A 20,667-nucleotide genomic window follows, 5' to 3' on the forward strand; every position below is an offset into this window, starting at 1 on the left:
TTGTTTTGCGTCGCTTGGATGCGTTGCTGCGATCCTGGAATAGTCAAATAGATACTCTGCTTCTCGAAGCGTGTGCAGAAGATGGATTAGCGCGTGCGTGCAAGTGGATCGATTGCACTACTGGGCGAAAGCGGGCCTATTGCGTAAGCCCGACGGGGTATGTGCAGGATTCGGCAAAGAGGATGAGGTTGTGGACGAGGCAATGCCGATGCCAGCCCCTGCTACCGAGCCGCGAAAGCTGCCGGGTACGTCGATATGTCCATCGGATCCCGGCGCGCTGTCGGTGGCGGCAGCGTGGCGTGACCTGGCACCGAGGCCGCTATTCGCGCGCAGCAGAGCGGCGTGGGTAAGACCGGACGACTGCTGCTGTCCGGGCTGGCCGTATGCACCTGCGGTGTGCGCCCTCCACGCCTCGACGCTGCCGAAACCGCTGGGCATGGCGGGGGCCGAGACGCGGGCGGCCGAGGTGGATCGCGAGTGAGGTGGGCGCGAGGAAGACGGCGATTCGGAGGCGGCGTGCATCATCTCTTGGCGTGCGGACTCGAGGTGGCCCGGCTCGACGATCGAGTCGTCGGTGCGTTCGACGCCTCTCCCAACGCTCATCTGACCGTCGACGCCAGCAGCGTGTGCGGCTGGATCGACGCCGTTTGTGTGTGCAGCGGCGGATGAATCGAGTCCAACGTCGCCGGCTGGGTGTGCTGCGGCGTTTGCTGCTGCTGGAGAGGGCACGAGATTGGGGAGAGTGAGGCTCCAGTATCTGGGCCAGACGAAGCGGTCAAGGATCCAACCGCGGAGGCGCGAGATTAGGAGCTGCTCGATCTTTGGGATGTCCTGGAGCTTTGCACGGGACCCGAGCAAGCTGGTAGCGGAAGCCTCGAGGGCAAAGTCGGGGTGGAGGGAGAAATGGAGCTGGTGACGCGAGCGTGGGGGCAGTGCCGAAGTTGGCGCTGGGGTGGTGGGTAGGATGGTTGCGTTGGGGTCGGAGGAGAAGAGTTCGACGGCGAGGGTGCCGGAGAAGCGCACGATGGTAAGGCTGAGGGACACAGGGAGCACTGCGAACCTGGGTTTGGGGAAGTTGATGAGGAGCTTTGTGTCGATGGCGAGGGTGATCTGGTCGGAGTAGTCGACGTCGATCTCGATGCGTGTGCGGCCGGTGTCGTCGGCGGGGCGAACTCGCGCGTTTGTGAAGATGGGATAGGCGTCGCCAAAGTCGGCCTCTGTGACGCGGATGGGGTCGAGGAAGGAGGAAGTGGCGCGATTGAGGATCTCTTCCATGAGGTCGCGCGCGGTCCTCTCCTTTTCCGGTTCGAGATGGGGTTGGCCTGCAGGGTGGGAGTCGGCGCCAAAGTGGATGCCGGGGGAGTGATGCTTTGGCGGATGGGAGGAGCCGTTGTGCGGATGAGGCGATGCGCCACCTGCGAGGACATCTTCGCGGTATCCAGCGATGGCCTGTGCAAAGACGACGTTGAGCCAGTCTGTGGATTCTGGGAGGTGGGATGCGAGGTCGTAGGTGGTCTTGTCGAGGATGTTGGCAAAGGTGGAGGCTCTTGCATCCGAGGAGACGCGGCTGGACTTGCGGTGGTTGTCGGTGGCGGAAGAAGCAGGGGCAGCTGCAGTCCTGCGCGCGCCTTGGAGGAGAGCCTTTGCATGACGTTTGGAACGGCGCTCAGAGATCTTGAGACGCATGAGACGCTCCTTTTCGAGCGCGGTTGCCGAGTCCTCAAAGATGACGTATCGGATGAGGAGCAGCGCGATGACGACCATGGAGATCTGACCCACGATGAGGCCCTGTGTGAAGGTCCATCGTGATGGGTTGGGCGCGTGGGCGAAGTAGGCGGCGGGTGCGAGGAGTTGGTGTTGGTGCGGTGGGTACGCGGCCGGCGCCGTCGAAGGGGCGTGAGCGTCCATAGTGAGGCAGAGGAAGACGGCCTGCGAGGTCCAAGTTTGGGCGTTTAGCTATTGATATATGAGCGTGCGGGTGTGTGTGCCCCTCATGGCTGGCCAGCGTCGAACGGCAAGGATGGAGAGTGCATGGTCAAAGGGAAGTAGCAGGGCTGGCACTGGATCTTCGCAACGCGTCCGAGCGAGTGGAGCGGAACACAGGTGTCAGATCGGCGATGTGAGTTTTCTGTTTTTGCAGATCGGGAGATTGAGACGGGGATGTCGTGCGAGAGCGCGATGGGCGCGAGACGCCGATACGCGCAGTGCACAGCTGAGCCAAGCCGCCTCGTAGCGTCGGTCGCGTCGGAGTTGACTCGGCGCTTATGCCTTACGTGACCACGCACAGTCGACACCAGAGGGCGAGGCGTTGTTCCCAGTAGCGACAGTGTCATATCTGCTGACCAGGCGGCGAAGTTGACCACAGCTATCTGCGCGTATCGAACACAATGCGACCGACAGGGTTGCCATGCGAGGCGAGCGCTGAGACGGGTGCTGGCCATGCAAGGTCGATCCTCGGGGCTGGCGTAGGAATGCGAGTGTGGTGTGACTTTTGAGTGTGTTGTTTCGGCTGCTGCTGGCAACCGAAAAATCCAAAAAGTCAAACAAAAGCAGGGTTTCAGGCGCGAAGGGTTTCGGCGGCATCTCAGAGCCGAGCGTTGAGAGTAAGCGCAGGGCAGCGCGTTCGGAATTTTGAATTTCGCATTTTGCCACACGCCGCGCCGCACCCAAAGGCTCGGAGCTCAGCCTTTTCAACACGCTGCGCGCTTCTCTCTCCGCCTCTCTCCTCCGCTCCACATCACCCTCACCCTCATCCCCTACTCTCCAGCATGGCCGCCGCATCCTCCTCCAAGATGCAGCTCTTCTCTGCGGACGACGTGTCCAAGCACAACACACCCACCGACTGCTGGGTCATCCACCGCGGCAAGGTGTACGACGTCTCCGAGTTCGTCGAGGATCACCCGGGCGGTGACGACCTCATCCTGCGCTATGCAGGCAAAGACATGGGCGAGATCATGGACGACCCGCAGGAGCACTCGCACTCGGACTCGGCCTACGAGTTGCTCGACGAGCACATCATCGGTCGTCTTCCCACCACCGACGCCGAGAAGCAGGCGCTGAACGAGCGCGCTGCCAAGGGCGGATACTCGGGCAAGGACGACTCGATCGTCATCACCGACGACTTCCACCCCGAGGAGACCGACTTTTCGTCCGACTACAAGGCGCACAAGTTCCTCGACCTCAACAAGCCGCTCATGCCCCAGATGCTGCGCGCCAACTTCTCCAAGCAGTTCTACCTCGAGCAGGTGCATTCGCCACGCCACCTCAAGCATCCCGCACGCTTCTTCAACCAGGACTATCTCGAGGTGTTTACACGCACGCCGTGGTACGTCGTGCCCATGGTTTGGCTGCCCATTGCATCTGCCATCTTCTTCCGCTCCACGACTCAGTTTGCAGCCAACCTGGCAAAGACGCCGCTCAACGCCAACACCTGGTACGAGGCTGCCACCAAGCCGACGCAGTTCGACACGTCCGTTTGGTCGATTGCCCTCACCCAGACCGCGGTATGCTGGGTCGTAGGTGTGGTCATCTGGACGCTGCTCGAGTACGGCATCCACCGATTCCTCTTCCACATTGACGACATTCTGCCGGATAAGCCCATGTTCCTCACGCTGCACTTCCTGCTGCATGGCGTACACCACTACCTGCCCATGGACAGGCTGCGTCTGGTCATGCCTCCACTGCTCTTCTTCCTCCTCAGCTATCCCTTCACCCAACTTGCCCATGTGTTGTTCCCAACAGCAGTGGCGAATGGTATCATCGCAGGCGCATTTAGCATGTACGTCGTATACGACTGCATGCACTACGCCCTCCACCACACCCGCCTCCCACAGTACCTCAAAAACATGAAGCAGTACCACCTCGAACACCACTACAAGAACTTCGAACTCGGCTTTGGCGTCACCTCCAAGGTCTGGGACTACGTCTTTGGCACCCAGCTCTAAATCTCCTCTCTCCCTAGATGATTTGGTTTGCAATACGCAGTGTAAATATGCTTTGTTTACTGTCCTTCAGTTGAGTAGACTGTTGGTGGTTTGGATCGTGGTTGTGGGTCCGACCACGCGCAGTTTGAGTCGCACATCGTTGATCGCAGGTGCAGTCAGCAGCGTGAGCGACGTGGCGAGGTCGTGCGCGTGGCGGGCGTCGACTCGCAGCAGTGCATGCCAAGCCGCTCCCTCATCTGACGGCGAAGGATGCGTCGAGAGAACGTCCACATTGTACGCGCCACCCGTGACGCCCATCGCGCCCGTCTGCGCTTGCTGCACCAACTCCACTACCAACGTCGGCAGCACCGTCGCTAGCGATCCCTCCGACACGCGCGCAGCTGAAATGCAAAGCCCCAAGTACCGCCACTCGGTAGGCTTGAGGCCCTTGCGCACGTACGCTTCGCCTGCACTCGGCTCGTCACGACCTTGCACTGCATCTGCACACCAATTCCATACCACAAAGAGCAAAAGCAAGCGTCAGTCGAAGCACGATACAAGCGGCTGAACCATACTGCCATTGCACACCGAGTGCGTTGCGAGACTACATACTGGCTTGTTGCGACGCTTGGCCGTCTTTCGTCTCAGTCTTGGCGTCCGACGACTCGTCAGTGGTCGCTGCCGCAACGCCGACCGAAGCAGCCACCGCAACGCCCTTGGCGCTCGAGCTGCCGTTCGCCTTGCCGTTCGCCTTGCCCTTGTCGCCGTCCGCATCGTTGGCCTCGGGTGTCTCCTCCTCGGCCTCTGCCTCGGTGTCGGCAGCAAACAGCGCCTCCATGGCAGGCGTGTAGCTCTGAATGCGCTCGAACTGGCTGAGCGGATACGTGACCATATCGAACGCGAGCGCAATAGGCACGCGCTTGCCCTGCGCACTGTCGCTCATGGCAAACAGCGACGACCTGGCCATCTTGGGATACCGCTGCGAAAAGTGCGTGAGCAGGATCTTGGCCGCGCCCATCTCGTGACCCACGCGGATCGCCTCGCCAAACGTCGAGTGGCCCTTGCCGATGGCCATCTCCAGCTCACTGTCCTCCAGCGTCGCCTCGTGGATGAGCAGCGTGCAGTCGCGGCCCGCCGCAATCAGCTCGGGCGCAGGTCGCGTGTCGCCCGAGTAGGTCACCGACCAGCCCTCGGTGGCGTGTCGCACCACGAGGCCGTAGCAGTGCGAGCCACGGTGGTCCACGCGCGCTGTGTGGACGTGCGAGAGACCGGTCAGCTCTTTGATGCCCTCAACGTGTGCAACGTGCTCGCGTCGGCCACGTGCGTCGCGACCATGGCCGTTGACGGCCGTCGTGGCAGCATCTGCGGCGGCTGAAGGGCTTGGATCGACGCCGGTCTTGTAGTCGAGATGGTGGTTGAGCACAAAGATGACATCCTCGTCCAAGCCAAGCCGCTCGATCTGCTCGTACTCCTCGAGATAGCTGTGCACGAATGCAGTTGCCACCAGGTACAGCGGCTTGTCAGCGGCTGGCTGCAGCTTCCTGCGTTCCAAAAGTAAGCGGATGAGGCCAATGTGGTGATCGGCGTGGATGTGGCTGATGAACAGGATTCGCAGGTCGCGGAGAATGTCGTCGACGTCCTGATCCTTCAACGAGCCGCTTTGTGCGGCGGTGCCGTCTCTGCGACATCCAAACTTGCGGCGCAGCAGGCCATAGGTGGACTCTCCGGCGTCGAGCAGGATGGTTCCCGAGGAGGGCGTCTGGATGAGCGTCGAGATGACGTTGCGGTACTTGCTCGGTGCGGCAGAGCCCGTACCCAATGTGGTGACCAGCACATCTTGTTCGGGCGCGGTGGCGGGCTCTTTGATCGAGCCGTATTGGTTTGCCGCCTTGATGTTCTTGACAATGTCGAGGTACTCTTGCCATGCAACCTTGCGTGCCTCTCGAAGACGCACGCTGCGAGCTGCGCCATCGTCGTTGGTGGCGGCGTTGTCGGAGTTGCTTTGCGGTTTGGGCTTGGCGTTGGCGGCGTTTTTGGCCTTTGCTTTGGCGAGTTGTTGCAGCTGCTTGTCGTCTTCCTCGACGGCCTCGACTTGGAAAGCGGCGAACTTTTCTGCTTCCTGCGAGTCTAGCTGGAAGTCAAAGTCCGGGGCGCCCGAGGCGTAGATCCGAGGCTCGCCGCGCGGATGCAACTGAATGATCTGGTCTGCCTCGGCCGCCACGAGCTTGAGATTCAAGGTGGCGGAGAGGTCGGCCAGTGGATGTCGGGGCGTGAGCTGGTACTGGGGCACCTTGAACATGACGTCGTCGAGTTTGGAGAGACGGAGTGGGATGGTGGCGCTGGAAGGGAACATGAGTTTGTTGGCGCATACGTCTGCGTTTGCAATGATATGGTTGCAGTCGGGGCCGAAGCTTTGCATCCAGGATTGGTAGCGCGTGTCGTAGAGCACGTCCAGGGGGATGGCGTGGACGATGGCGTGCGGGGTGTGCGACTGCTCCTGGGCGGCGTCACGGTTGGCTTCAGCGGTGTAGGGTGCAAAGGCGGTGGCGACGTCGTTGCTGAGCAGGTCGCCGATGTAGGCGGCCGAGGGAAGGTAGATGTGGAAGACGACGGCGCCGGCGCGGGAGGCCCCCATGACGTCGGTGGAGCGCACGAGGACGTCTTCGAGGTCGTTCCAGGCGGCAGGGGTGGGCTCCTGTGTGTCCTTGTTGTTGGGCTTGACGTTGGATTTGGCAGGCTTCGGTTTGCCCTTTGAGGCAGCGTTGCGGGAAGCGGCTCTCTGATGCTGCATCCACTTTTGCCTGTCGTCGGCCGACATTGTGGGCCAAGAGGTGGGACGCTTGAGGGAGACGTCTTCGCCTCTAGTGAGAGCGGCGAAGGAAGGACCTGGTGGCACGCCCAGCTGAGTAGCCTTGACGGGATCAAACTTGCCCCTCTGTTCGTGAGCCTGGCAGATGTAGGCAAGCACGGGCGCTTGACCGCCCTCGGCTGGGTCGAGACGGTCTTGGGACAGGTTGCGCGAGTCGGCGTGAGGTTTGGGGAGGGGACGCATGACGAATGCTGGTGAGAGAGGTGGGCGCCAAGTTGACGAAGTGCGAGAAGGATTGGATGAGGTGGTTGTGGCGGGTAGTTGGGAGGTGGCATCGTCCATCTCGACGTCTTGGATGGAGGAGACGACTCTTGAGCCGGATTCTTGCTGCTGTTGACGCTTGCGGAGGAGCGAGTCGTTGAAGATGCTATCCGAGACGAGCTGAATCCATGCGTGGGCCTCTTCTGGTTGGAGCTGCGATGGGTAGAAGTCAGGCCTGCGCCAGAGCTGTTCGAGCTTTTGGAGGGTGGCAGGCGAGGCTTGAGCGGAAAAGTGACCGCTGGCAAGCTTGGGCTTCTTTGCTGGCCTTTGCTGCGCTGTGGTGGGTTGGAGCGGGACGGCGTAGATGGCGAGGTTGTCGTCGCTGAAGATGGGGCTGAAAGTGGGATGTGAATGTGTGCCTTCCGAGGGAGTGGTTGCGTCAACTTCGTGAATGTTGAGCTTCATGATATCTCTCTTTGCGTAGGATCGCATCGTTGCGAGGGCGTAGCGCAGACCTTGAGGGCCATGGAGCGCTTCGGAGGTGCGCTGACCGTCAGCCATGGACATGAGGACGCCCGGAAGGCCGCCGATGGTCTCCCATCCTACGCGCGAGACAAAGATGTTGGAGACGCGGCTGAGGTTTGCTTTACGTTGGGTAGATGATCTGGAGGTGCCCTCGCCGGCGTTGAAGAGGTAGCGATCTGCGCCGAGCTGGAGCACGACCGGGGGTACGACGTTTGTGTCCGAAGACGGTACGTGAAGGACTCTGAGATCGACGAGCATGGTTCGATACTGGTGTGGGGTGCGAAGAGATGCTGAGGGGTGGGAGGAGCGCCAGCGAGGCTCAAGGCTGCGCAATGGAGGAGGGGACGCTCTTGTAGCTAGAGTCGGTGGTGCGAGCGAGGAGAGGCGTGGCCACCACATCCGCTGTCAAGGCGCACTTTGTTGGAGGCGCGTTGGCAGGCGATGCCGTTGGTTGATGAGGTCTATGTCGAGGTAGAGAAGCCGACGGATGGTGGCATCGCTAGGAGGAGTGGGTGATGGTGGTGGTGGAGATGTGCTGCTGCGCGTTGTGAGAAGAAAAAAGTGAAGCGGAGTCGCCAGGAAGAAAAAAAGGCGTCGGCCAGGGTCCGCAGAAGCCAAAATTCCCGGGACTTGGCTCAGCTGTGTGAAATCGGGCAGGCCGAGGTGGAGGTTCACCGCCCTCTGCAAAGCGTTGATGGCCAGCATCCGGCTTGCCGCCCCACCGCAGCAACGGCAGCGCTTCGGATGCTGTGCCGCCAATGACGATCAAGAGCTGTCAAACGGCTGATCACACTTTGCTATCACATCACACTCCCACGGCTGAGCAAAAGGTGTGACTCGGGGCCAAGCCGAATTCATAGCGTGACGATAGAAAGAGCAGCCGACGCAATGCGCAGAGTCGCTCCGCGTCGTTAGTCTGAATCAGCAGCAGCGGCGCTTCCAAGGATGGCCTTGGGAGGCATTGCCGCTGCCCTTTCATTTGCATCGCCCACTTCTCTCGCTCGGCCCTGCTCGGCCGCTCCGAAGCGATCTCGTGGGCCAAGAGCGCAGAACGCAGAGACGCGCGCCCGTGACGGAACAAAGGGCCCGGGCGCCCGTCTCAGCTCAGCCACACAGGCTCAGCTCTTTCCTTCTCAGCTCCCCATCTTCGCGTCAAGCAACCATCCATCCTCGATCGCCGCTATGAACCCTCTTATTTCTACTTCGTATCCGGCGACCGTCACTCCGCATTCCTATCCTCATGTCAGCTTCGCACCCGGCACCCATTTCGTCTTCCGCGAGGGCGAGTGTCTCGATCCTTGGGTCGCTTCGGATGACGACGTCGACCACAAATTCTGCTCCAACAGCGTCTTTGCGCGCATCTTGGAGAGCCAACTCTTCATCAACAACACCAACTCGCTTCTGCTCCACTTTAAGTGCCTTCCTCGCTCCACCGAACGCTCGCACACGGCACCCAACTGGGTCTACTACAACCAAGAATACAACTGGATCCTTGACCTCTTTTGTCTGCTCGACTACCAGGTAATGCCCATCCCCGCAGATCCACTCGCGCAGTTCAAGCTGGTCACCGCCGACGGAAAAGAAAGGCTACCACGACCGCCCATCAAAATTCGTATCGCGGCGATGCGCTCCGACATCAGCCAGCTCTCGGAACTGCTGCGTCGTGATTTCTGCACCGAACTGCGCCCCGACAAGATCCTCGAGCATGTACCCGCATTCTTTCGCCAGCGATACAGGGTCATTGGCGCCATTCAGAAGCTGTACACCCAGCACGCGGCCATGCTCTCGCCCGATGACAACATCTTCTTCTTCCGCAAGTGCAAGGTGTGCGCGCTCTACGACCCGCAAATCATCCGGTTCTCGCAAGATCTACACGCAGTATTCCTGCGCACCTTTCACGGCGAGGACATCAGCCCCGTCTGAATGAACGATGGCGGGAGGAGATCGCACCATTCATTGCCATCGCAATCTCAACGTCCTCAGCAGGAAACGACCATCACAACATACGTAGGACTCGTGCCGAGCTCGAGTGGTGTCGCAGTGAGAAGGTACGACGTCGGACGTCTCTTCTGTGATGATTTGTGACTGGTTTTCGGGCGCCGCTGCAAGAACGAGCATCGCAGTGGTTGGGATGTCGACAGCGACCCGCGCGACGTCCGCTTCGAGTCGAAGCGTCAAGTCTGTATCGTAGGAAACACGCGCCACTCTTTCCGCGGCGTCGTTTCGCGACCGTCTGCTCTGCTCTCGTATCCGGAACATGCCGGAACATGTTTGGTTGAGAGCTGGGAGGCTTGGGAATGTGAAAGGTGCAGCGACGAAAAGCAAGGATTTCGGAGGGTCCGTGGATGGGGATGGGAAAACGTGGGAAAGAAGCACCGCCACGCCACGCTACGTACGAGGTGGAACAGGTGACACGACGGTGCAGTATCGAAGGTCGACTTTTCGACCGCAGTACGGAAGTGCTCCGATTGGGTGGCAGTCGAAAAAGTCACGCCACCTTGGAGACTTTTGGATGGATATCTAGCTGGTGAGGATATGTATGGACGTTGATTTTGCGAGTGGGATGACACTTAATCCTCAGCCGCATTGAGCTGCCGTTAGCATGAGGGCGATACTTGTATGGGTTTTGATTTGGCTTTGTATGGTGGTTGAAGGACGGTGGGTTCCTGTTCAAGACGCAGCGATAGTTGAGGCACGTCAGGCGGCTGCATGTTCGCGGGCGTTTCAAACCTCGTACCGCCAAGTCTACCCCCTTCGACCTTGCGCTGCATCCTACTCCTTCCTCCCGAAGCATTCTTCACGAATATCCCCGCCTCAATCTCAACCGCCACGCAAGACCTAATCCACACCGGTATCTCTCCAAGTAAGCCTCACTCCCCCCCCCCCCCCTTTTGCCATGAAGAATTGAAGCTGACGAGGAGTGAGGTTAGATACTCCCCAAAGTTTGGATCAACTTCACCACGACGTACACAGCCAATTGCTGGCAGCTTTTCACCCAGCAATGATCCTACGCCAACCTTTCAATGTCCACCTGGCTCATTTTGAAACAACTACCCGTCTATCCCTCTGGATGATAGAGAATTACCATCAGTTGCTAAGTGTTCTAGTCGAAAGAAGGGCAAACTTACAAGGTTCTTCGCAAAGACGCAGGAATCCGCCGTCATCGCCACGATCTTCAGAGACAGACCGTAACCCTCCAAGCCCTTCACAAATCGATCAGGCTATCCCACACGCCACGTTCCGAAGCTAGTGTGTGATGATGAAATGAAAATACGCATCTGCAAAACTGACAAGACTACAGGTAAAGATCCCCCGAAGCGGAAGAATCAGGCTGTGGCTAGCACAGATCGCGCAGCTCGTCGCTGCGCATGCCGTAGTGGTGGCTCATGGCACGCGGCTGGGGCGGCGCCCATCGTCGGCGTGCTGCCATGGAAGCGGCACTAGGCACCCGCACGGCGTCCTCGCCACGCGCCTCGCCCCATCGCCGCACGCTGATGTCCGAGTCGCTCGACGTCCATGGCGAGTCCGGCACGTGCGAATCAGCAGCCGCGTTCCCCAGCGCCATCTGCGTCCTCACGGCACCGAGCGACGCCGAGCGCTGCTTGCGGATCGTGCGGCGCACCGACATCTGCTGGGCAAGCGCGCGCGCCTCCGCCTCGGCCGCTGCGTTTCGAGCCAGCTGGCGCTCTGCGCGCTTCTGCTCACGCTTGGTCTCCTTCTTGGCCGCCTTCTTGGCCTCCTTCTTGGCTGCCTTCTTGGCTGCCTTCTTGGCTGCCTTTTCAGCGTCGAGCTTATCCTCGCAAACGGCGAGGGCTGCGTCCCCTCCGGCGGCGGAAAGCAGCGGCGCTTGGAACTGGTAGTCGGACGGCGCGGTGAGCTCCGAGTACATGCTCGGCGCCGAGAGCATGCTCTCCTGGCGGCTGAGCGCAGCACTGCCCTGCTCGGTCGTGCGCAGCGTCGAGCGAGTGCGCTGGCTGCCGCGCGAGCTGATGGAGAGCATCCTGCGTCGGCGCCAAGCATCACGCATCGCCACATCCGCCTCGGCCTTGGCTCGCGCCTTGGCCTCCTCCGCAGCCTGCGTCGATCGACGTGGCGCTTTCGGCGCGCTCGTCCTGGCGTTGGCAGCTGCAAACGCCTCGTCAAAAACAGACGACACCACCGTGATGCCAGCGGAGCTCTGGCATGCAGATGGCAGCGCCTCCTGGCTCGCCTTCTTGGCAAGGCGCGTGTTGATGGAGCGCAGCGTCTCGCGCTTCTGCTTGCTGGCGCCACGTGCGCCGGAGCGAGCAGTCGCCGTCACGGGCGAGCGCAGATTCTGCTTGGAGCCCGACGATCGCAGCTTGGCCTTGGGAACACGCGCATCCGAGGCCAGCGAGTCGTACGAGGCGTACTTGTTCAGCTTCCTCGTTGCAGCCCGCGGCAACTCGGCGTCGGACGCAAAGGGATCGGCCGCCACGCTGCTGGCCGCATCCTGCTCTTCCAGCACCTTGAAGCCGTGCGTGGTGGAGACCTTGCTCGGCTCGAGCCAGCTCTTGAGGTCGGTGGTGGCAAAGAACTGGGGACGGATGCTCGGAGCGCGGCTGAGGTTGGCAGCCGCTGTTTGGTCCTCGGCAGCTCGGTCTGCATCTACAGGGGCAGATTGTGCGTTTGCAGCAGGCGTAAACATGCGCGCCTTGCGGAGCAGACGGCGCTGCTGGCGGTCGTGTTCGGCCTGGTCCGCGTCCACACGCTGGAGCAGGCGCTCGGCCCTGCCCGAGGCTTCGGTGCTGGTTGCGTCCACCTGGGTCTCCGAGTTGGATGCCGCCGAGTCGGCGAGCGTGGTCGAGGTATAGGTGCTGCGCAAGCTGCCGTTCTTGGTGAGCTTGCGATCGGGGCGAGGCGAGAGCGCAGTGTAGGGGTCGGCGATCTCCCCCGCCTCGGAGACCTGGCCGAGCCAGCGCCCGACACTGCCCACGAGCCGGGTGCGCTTGTCGCCCTCCAAGGCGGGGAAAGGCAGCATGGATGCTCGGTTGGGCTCGATGATCTTGGGGATGTGCTGAGCGGCTGCGGCCGACTTGATGACGACGGGCGCAAACGGAGCTGCGAGCGCAGACTGCTGCGAGCCTCGCCTGGACCAGGCGGCGCCGACGCCTGCGAGGCCGGGCGTACACTCGGGCCGCTGAGCGTTGGCGCTGAGGAGTGCCATCGAGGTGTCGGGCACGATGAGCGCATTGACCCGTGGGAATCGCAGATGGTCGGCGGCGGGGCCGGTGGGCAAGTTGGCGTCATCGAGAGGCGAGGCGGTTTCCTCTTCGGTGGTGTAGTCGACTGCGAAGCGATCCTCGGTGCGGCGGAGACGGCGTGCCATGGGCAGCTCGCGGTCCTTGCCGCCGATGGTGCCTTCAAAGTCGCTGTCGAGGTAGGGCTGCATGTCGTTGTAGCGCTTGCGCGTAGCCCTCTGCCTGGAGGCGGTGGTGGCTGCGTTTCGGAGCGTGACGGGAAGCATGTTCATGACGGCACGATTGGCAGCTCCACCCAAGCTCGCCATGCGCGAGGCTGGCTGCGGCGGCTTTGGCTGGAAGGGGTAAGGGAGAGGCGCGGCGGTGGGAAGCTCGGAGGATTGGTGGTGTCTCTGGACGAGTCTCTCGATGAAGCTGGGCTGTCGGTTGACGGAGGCGGGCCAGGTGAATCCGCCAACGTCGCAGTCGGCGAACTCCTGTCTGGCGGCGCCATAGTTGCCGCCGCCAGCGGCTTGGCTGGTAGGGTTGACAGCTGCTGGCGGGGGCGGCTGGACGCTGTCGACGGGGGGATCGAAGAGGGTCCATCCTTTGCCGTTCCATGTGCTCTTGGGAGCGTCGGGCTTGTTGGCTAGGGCGTCGGGCTTGTTGGCTAGGGCGTCGGTGTAGGCGAGCACGGGCATCGATTCGCCGAGATGGCCGTCGTTGGTGGCGTCGGCGAAGAGGGCGTCGATCTTGGCGTCCTTGCGCTCTAGATCTTGGTCGTCGCCTGTGACGGTGACGCTGTCGAATGAGAGGCGTTCGCCCGACTTTTCGGCATCCGCCTTGGCCGAGGCGAGGGCCGAGGGGCTCCAGGTGGAGCGGTCGAGTTTCCGGCGTCGCCTTGCCTTTCGCTCGGATGAGCAGCACACCATGCGGAGAATCCAGGCGAGGCCGACGGAGAGCGTTGCTGTGATGACGACGGCGCCGATGACGATGCAGATCTGAAGGGGAGTGTTGTGACGGATGTCGGCGATGGGATTGGAGACTGCGGTCGTGGTTGCGGTGGGAGAGGGCACAGCCGAGACCGACGAGGAGAAGCTCGAGGCGAACAATGGCGGTACAGACGCAGCGTCGGGTACTTGCGCTCTCGCTTGGAGGTGTTGGGATGAGGAGGAGCGAGTGCCATCGGAATGGACCTCCTTTTGCTTGCCTTTGGACGAGTGTGTGGGCTGGTGAGGCGCGTTGACCTCCTTGGGTAGGGGCTGCCTGGACTTGTCCTTGGATGAGGAGCCAGGACGAGGAGCATCCATCTTCTTTTTCTTCGTCTTGGACTTGGACTTGGACGCAGCCTTCGCCGGCCGACGATAGCGCGTGGACGGATCTGGTGTGAATCGCGGCATGATCGTATAGGGTGTGGAACTCCGACGACTTTCCCGAAGCCGTGTAGCTTTGCAAATGCGATGAAAGGAATGCTGAAAGGAAAGGTATGGTAATGTGCAGGGACTCTGTCCCGTAGAATCAAAGGCGAGAAGTGAATAGAGAAAGAACGACGACGAAAGAGAAAAAAAAGAAACGGTGATGAAAGGCGCCGGGCCTTGGATGAAGGAAGAGGAAAGAAAGGAAGAAGGGAAAAGCAACTTTGATCGATATGATGGATTCAGCTCAGTCGATCGGATCATCGCAGAATGAAGCTCATCCTCGGAGCGGAGAGCTGAGCACCTCAGCAGCGTCGGCTGTTCCGTCGAGGCTCATCAGGGACGGGTCGGAGTGAGCGCCAAGCTCAGTCGAGAGAGAGTGGGAGAGCACTCAACCGAGGGTCGTTAGTCAGTTCAGGGCAGCAAAGGGCAGAACGTCGAGATAGAATCTACTGGAGTGCTGCATGGTCGAGTGCGGAGAGGGCCCGAAGCCAAGTCACGGTGGCGAGGTGGCTGAGAGCTAAGAGCGGATAGAGAAGCTCGGCCGCATAGAGTTGCATGTGAGACAGCGCTGCAGCCAAGTCGGGTTCAGACCGACGAGGCTCGGAAGTATTCAGGTGCAGCGCATGAGTGATTGCGAGAGGGATGGCGTCCGCATGATGGTGATGGTCATATCGGATGTGCCATGTCGATTTCGCAACATCCGCCGCTCGCCCTGCCTCTTCGGGACTCGGCGGAGGCGCGCTTTCCAGCAGATGCTTCAGGGTCCAATTTGGACGCGCTGCTGCTGCCCGGATTTCGGAAGGTCCGTCCGCAGCCGCACCCGCGAGCTTAAACGCTTTCAAAAAGTCACGGCGCCAGAGTCACAGTGTGCTGAGTCGCCAGCCGCAAGCGTGTGAAGTAGGACTTCGGCCCGCCCGAGAGCAACACTCGGCATCCCCACCATCGGCTGCGCTTGGCGACGACCTTCTCCCACGCCACCCGACGCTCAAGACGCTCACGACGCTCACGATGGCCGACTTGACCGCCTATTTGGTGCTCGCCGTGGCTCTGGTGCCGCCACTCTTTCGACAATCACAGCGCCTGTTTGGTTCGGCACGATCCGCAACTCACGCACCGCCTCCTTCTCCATCATCCTCAAGGTCTGCCTCGAAAGCGCGATTGGCTCCCTTCGCTACGCCCTTCTCCACCACCGTCACGATCGCAACACTCGCCTTGGTGCTCGTATCGCTCGCCAACCTCGTCCCGGTCCAATACGGCGTAGACATCTTCATCCCAGTCCAGGCCGTCCACAACCTGCGCAGGTCCATCTACACCCTCTACACCGCACCCAGCGTGTATCGAGCGAGCAGCCATGACGACGTCGACCGCCCGCCCTTCCACATCCAGGCGCTCAGGGGCGGATACACGCCCGACCTCTTCCTCGCCTACAGCGCGCCCATCACCATCCCCACCACCACCCTCCGCAGCCTCATAGACGCAGCGCCTTCGCTCCTCCCGATCGGATTCCACACCCTGCCCAAGCAGCAAGAACTTCAGGCGCTCATCGCTCGCCTATCCAGCTACGAGGCAAGGCGCATCTACCTCCTCCTCGGTCCCAAGCCTCTGCTCGACTGCACCTTTTGCACAAAGGCAAACGACTTCTTCTGGTACGCCCTCCCCTTCCTCCTGGCCGCCTACGCCTGGCGCATCTTGGCTCTCGGGCTCATCACAGCTCATCCGGACGACTCGATCGCCGTCGCTATTCGCCAAGCAGCCGGCCTCTTCTCGCGCAATCCTCGCGCGCCGCCCTCCTCCAAATCCGACGACGCGGACCGCAGCAAGTGGCGCACTCCCGCCGTCACGCTCCTCGTCGCTCTCATGGCGATCGAGATCCTCATCATGTTCGAGCTCGGTCAAGTCACTCCCGGATCGGCGCGCCTCAACCACTGGCATTCCAACTTGCATCTCGTGCGCCAAGTTGCCTTTCTCGCCATCGTCGTCGTCATCTATCTCTTTCCATCGCCACGCGTGCCCGACACCTTCCACCAGACCATGCAGCACATGGATGCCACACAGCAAAACCTCCAGAGCATCCTCCACCTCACCGAGATCACCGACGCAACAAGAGCCGTCGTTCTCGATGATCGTGATCTACTCCGGCGCGCAACGACGGAGCGCAAACATTCCACCACCGACTCTGCAGCTCAACTCCTCCGCGCAGTACAGACACAAGGCGGCGACGCAGCATCAGACACCCTGGCACAGGCTCAAAACGGCATCCGCTCAGTCACACTTCAATGGTGGCGCACCGCCGAACAACTCAACCGTCAACTCGACCGTGGTTCGCCTTCCGCATCGTCATCAGCTTCCGCGCCACCGCATTCCGCTGCTGCCTCGGACCCTTCAACCAATCCGTTGGCCCACGGCACCTTTCCATAGTCGAGCATCCGCATCAGCGCGCGATACGCCCCGCTTGTACTCTAAACCTAAATGCCATCCTAGCCATTCCTCTTGTCCAACTCTCATGTGTCACAGCCCTAATCGCCACACTCGACTCAGCTCCGTCCCCTTTCGGCATCACACGACCTTACTCGGACGCTCAGCCGGACGCTCAGGCCACAACGCATCCTGTTCGCTTTGTCGTGGCCGCCTTTGCTCTTGTCCGCTGCGTCGTTCCGCACCCGCACCCGCACCCGCACCTCGATGATTGAACCACTCCGCCTGTCACCCTTGACCCGCTCCGACTCCCGCCCCCCTTCCAACAACCTCTCGCACCGTCTATCCTCCCGACTTCGTAATCCGTCCTCAACACGATCGCCAGATTACATACAACATCACCAGCATCCATACCACGTCATCGCCGCCGCCATCATCAGCACCTTGGCCCTCACCGACACCACCGTTATCCACATCTTCACCTTCATCGCCACCGCCATCATCAGCACCGCCACCCTCACCGACACCGCCTTCATCCACATCATCAACTACATCGCCACCATCGAAATCACCGACCTCAATCGTAAGTTCGCCGGACGTAGCATTTCCATTCTTGATCGATCGGCTCATTGACCACCAAAACTCTCGTTCCAGCTACCAGCCTCGTACATCCACCACCACCACCGTCGCCACCATCAACCCGCCATCAACTCGCCATCAACCCGCCATCAACCCGACATCAACCCTACTCATCAACATCACCTCGTATGTTCAACCCTCGTTGCTTTCTCGCTATCGTCGTGCAGCCAGCTGACCTGCAATGTTTCGTTGACGTCCCAGCTTCCCGCCTACCATGCGCTCGCCGCCCGGCGCAGACTATGGCGCGGTCGTTCGTCGCCTGACACAGCTGTGTCAGCAGGTAGACGCTCTCGTCGCTCCAGTCCCTGTGCCTGCGTCGTTGCAGCCGCAAACCGATGGCCGATCTCCGTCGCCGACCCCGTCTACAGTTGCAAACAGCACCGTCACCATCCCAAGGCTCGTCCTCGTCGGGGGCCAGAGCACCGGCAAGACCTCGCTGGTCGAATGCTTGGCCGGCGTGTCACTGCCTCGTTCTCAGGGTACGTGCACTCGAGGCCCCCTCGACGTCACCATCACTTCGAGCGACGCAGGCACCAAGTGGTCAGCCACAGTGCACATCCTCCTGCCGGCATCACACCAGGATCACACCCAGGTGCAGTTCGGAGACGTCATCCAGCATCCGGATCATGTCGCCGACCGACTCCGTCGAGCTACCCTTGCCGTGCGCGATCTCGCCAGCCTCCCCGTGCCTTCTTCGTCGCCACATGGCCTCAGCCCCGTCATCATCGGCAACAAGTACGACCTTCTCTCCGAGGACGAGCTCGACGAAGCTGAGGACTCGGATGCCCTGCCGACGTTCTTCCCAAAGGGCGCTAGGCTGTCCCTCTCCGTCCGCGCCCCCGATGCCGAGCCGCTGCGCTTCACGGACCTCCCCGGCCTCATCTCCGAGGGCCACGCAAAGGACGTCACCGCCATCCGAAATATGGTGTTCCGCGACATCTCGGACGAGAACACCATCATTGTTCTCACCGCCTCATTCGCCATGGACATCGCGCATCAAAACGCCTTCTCTCTCGTCAAGACCGCAGACGCTCAGGGCGATCGCACCATCGGCGTGCTCACCATGCCCGATCGCATGCCCTCCGGTGCAGAGCGACAGTGGTCAAAGGTAATCAACGAGTCGCTATCGGGACATCGCAACGGCAAACACTACCTCAAGCATGGCTGGCATGTCGTTCGCTGCCCCGCCCAGCACGAGAGTCGCGATGACGTCGGAGGCCTCGAGAACACCTTCTTCAAGGACAAAGACCGTGCATCCCCCTGGTACAAGACTGTCGCCATGCTGGACTCGGATCACGGCTTCATCGAAGAATGCTGTGGCTTGCAGACCCTGTACCTGCGCCTCAGCCGACTTCTGCTTAACGCCATCAAAGCCACGCTGCCGTCCATCATCTCGAGGCTCCAGTCCGCAGCGGCACAGCACAAGGCTGCCTACGACGCCATCGCAGCCACGAACCCGACCACCAGCTATCAGTCCCTGGTATTGGGCAAGTTCCTGGACACCGACGTCGATTTGTATGGTTCACGCGTCCGCAGCTTTGACGTCATTATCGAGCTCATTGATGCCATCAATGGCCTAAACGAGCAGCTGCGAATACTCTCAAGCGAGATCGCAAAGCACCTCGTCCCCTACCTCCGCCTGCACCTGATGGCCCTGGCGCCAAAGTATGTGCCGCTCACTGCCACGGAAGCTGCAGAGGCCGCAGTTCTCCGCTCGTACGAGCCGCGACCTTGGTCATTCGAGGCCATCCTTGGCCACGACGTCGGCCCGAGCTACTGGTTGGGCGCTGCCGACAACGACTTTGGTGACGATGATAAGGGCCAGTTCCGGATCCGCTCGCCATCAACTGAGCCTACGGCTGAGCCTGGAACCTCAAGCCGCCAACTCGTCCGTCGCTCAAAGCTCAAGAAGAAGAGAGAAACGCTTGATGACATCACCAATGCGCTCGCCTCAAACCCACACATCAATCACATGGCCGCACCAATCACGCACCTCACCAACACGCACACGTTGCTACAGGCAAGGTTCCGATCCGTAGTACAGGAACACCATCGCCGATGCAAGGACCGTCTTGGTGAGCTCGTCCACAGAGCCATTGGTACAAAGTTTCAAACCAAGTATCCACACCTCTGCGAGGATGTCGTCAAGATCGCCAGCGGATACGTGCAATCGCGCCTCGATAGCGAGATGCAGGGACTGGCGGATCGCGTAAAGGCACATGCGTTGATTGGGCAAGGAAGCGCAGGCATCAACATGGGCGAGGACATGGTCAGCAAGTACAAGCAGTGGGTGGACGAGGAGATGCAGGCATACCTCCTCATCCGAACCAGCCTAGTGGCTCGACAACGCGCCGCCGAAGGCATCCACAAAGACTTTGTCAGCAACGCAACTAAGGTCGTCACGTCGGCCATCAGGTGTGGCATGGTGCCGGCAGACACTACAGGCAAGCCTGAGGCTCGAGCGACGCCCGAGATGGCGGATGACGCGCTTGATCCGGCTTCTCCCCCCGCGACGCCCAAGAAGGAGAGAAAGCCGAAGGGCACGGCCGCAGCAGCGGCGAGCGACAATGGCGCGGGCGGATCGATCCCGATGCTGCCGCAGCTCCTGCTTGTTCATCGTCTCATGATCGGATCCGAGGAAGAAGGCATGCTGCGGCTCATGGCTGAGCTGCGCGCCGATTTCAACTTCTTTGCGCTCGAGGTCACCAAGGAGTGCATCCGGATCCCGACGACCATCATGGAGACCCTACATTCGACGCTGCGCAGCGAGGCGCTTGCCGTCATTCGTGCCAACCGGAGCGAAGAGGAGCTCTATCAACGATACTTTTACGAGGCGGATCGCCCGAGGCGCGAGCGCAACGAGTACACCAGTGCGCTTGGCCAGCGCGTCGAGGGTCTCAACGCTGCTGTCGCCGAGCTGCAGGCGCTCCAGGTGGAGCTCGACGGACCTATGAGCACGTCACCCTGGCCGGCGCCGGGACCAAGCAGGGAGTCGACTCATACCCACCGCAAGAACAGGACGAAGATGCTGGAACTGGAGGCCTTCGCGAACGAGCGGTCGCCCTCGCCGACGCCCACGCCGACGCCGACGCCGGAGCGGCTGCCGCAAGCCTCGCTGGGAATCAAGATGACGCCGACGAAGCGATCGCGTGCGGATGCGAGCGGCTCGGAGCAGCGGCGCAAGCCGTCTTCGTCGGGCCGTATGCCGTCTTCATCGGGCCGCACGGCGGGTCGAGACTCGGACGCGGACGCCAGCCCGACGCCGGAGGGCTGGACCGACATCATCTCGCTGCCCTCGTCGTCCGACGTCGAGGACTAGCTTTTGTCATCGCACGTCGTCGGGAGCGATGGCATCCATCGCAATGTCAACCTCAGCCATCACAAAGCGGCGGCTATCCAGCATCGCAAGCATTCTAGGTGCCGCTCCCGACATCGAAGGTTACTCGCATCATCGCAAGCATTGTAGGCTTCTTCTTCGA

The 20,667-nt window shown here is 61.0% G+C and overlaps 7 protein-coding genes across 7 annotated transcripts; 4 read left to right on the forward strand and 3 right to left on the reverse strand.

Annotated features, from left to right (window-relative positions):
• Positions 1-117: 117 nt before the first annotated feature.
• PAN0_011d4173 (mitochondrial outer membrane protein) lies at positions 118-1,908 on the reverse strand (the record flags this gene model as incomplete). The annotated part of the gene is made up of 1 exon (XM_014800143.1): positions 118-1,908. The coding sequence occupies one exon, from the start codon at positions 1,906-1,908 to the stop codon at positions 118-120; it is 1,791 nt and encodes a 596-aa protein (XP_014655629.1).
• Positions 1,909-2,768: 860 nt separating this feature from the next.
• PAN0_011c4174 (fatty acid-2 hydroxylase) lies at positions 2,769-3,944 on the forward strand (the record flags this gene model as incomplete). The annotated part of the gene is made up of 1 exon (XM_014800144.1): positions 2,769-3,944. The coding sequence occupies one exon, from the start codon at positions 2,769-2,771 to the stop codon at positions 3,942-3,944; it is 1,176 nt and encodes a 391-aa protein (XP_014655630.1).
• A 66-nt stretch (positions 3,945-4,010) lies between these two features.
• On the reverse strand, positions 4,011-7,776 carry PAN0_011d4175 (3 tRNA processing endoribonuclease; the record flags this gene model as incomplete). The annotated part of the gene is made up of 2 exons (XM_014800145.1): positions 4,011-4,423; positions 4,536-7,776. 2 exons carry the CDS (start codon positions 7,774-7,776, stop codon positions 4,011-4,013), a joined length of 3,654 nt encoding a protein of 1,217 aa, XP_014655631.1.
• A 687-nt stretch (positions 7,777-8,463) lies between these two features.
• On the forward strand, positions 8,464-9,441 carry PAN0_011c4176 (uncharacterized protein; the record flags this gene model as incomplete). The annotated part of the gene is made up of 1 exon (XM_014800146.1): positions 8,464-9,441. The coding sequence occupies one exon, from the start codon at positions 8,464-8,466 to the stop codon at positions 9,439-9,441; it is 978 nt and encodes a 325-aa protein (XP_014655632.1).
• Positions 9,442-10,855: 1,414 nt separating this feature from the next.
• Positions 10,856-14,116, reverse strand: PAN0_011d4177 (uncharacterized protein; the record flags this gene model as incomplete). Its single annotated transcript, XM_014800147.1, has 1 exon — positions 10,856-14,116. The coding sequence occupies one exon, from the start codon at positions 14,114-14,116 to the stop codon at positions 10,856-10,858; it is 3,261 nt and encodes a 1,086-aa protein (XP_014655633.1).
• A 693-nt stretch (positions 14,117-14,809) lies between these two features.
• Positions 14,810-16,552, forward strand: PAN0_011c4178 (uncharacterized protein; the record flags this gene model as incomplete). Its single annotated transcript, XM_014800148.1, has 1 exon — positions 14,810-16,552. One exon carries the CDS (start codon positions 14,810-14,812, stop codon positions 16,550-16,552), a length of 1,743 nt encoding a protein of 580 aa, XP_014655634.1.
• Positions 16,553-16,816: 264 nt separating this feature from the next.
• On the forward strand, positions 16,817-20,507 carry PAN0_011c4179 (uncharacterized protein; the record flags this gene model as incomplete). The annotated part of the gene is made up of 3 exons (XM_014800149.1): positions 16,817-17,136; positions 17,204-17,314; positions 17,390-20,507. 3 exons carry the CDS (start codon positions 16,817-16,819, stop codon positions 20,505-20,507), a joined length of 3,549 nt encoding a protein of 1,182 aa, XP_014655635.1.
• Between the last annotated feature and the right edge of the window lie 160 nt (positions 20,508-20,667).

Source organism: Moesziomyces antarcticus, assembly GCF_000747765.1.
Source record: "Moesziomyces antarcticus DNA, scaffold: scaffold_v10011, strain JCM 10317, whole genome shotgun sequence".
Taxonomy (NCBI): Eukaryota; Fungi; Basidiomycota; class Ustilaginomycetes; order Ustilaginales; family Ustilaginaceae; genus Moesziomyces; species Moesziomyces antarcticus.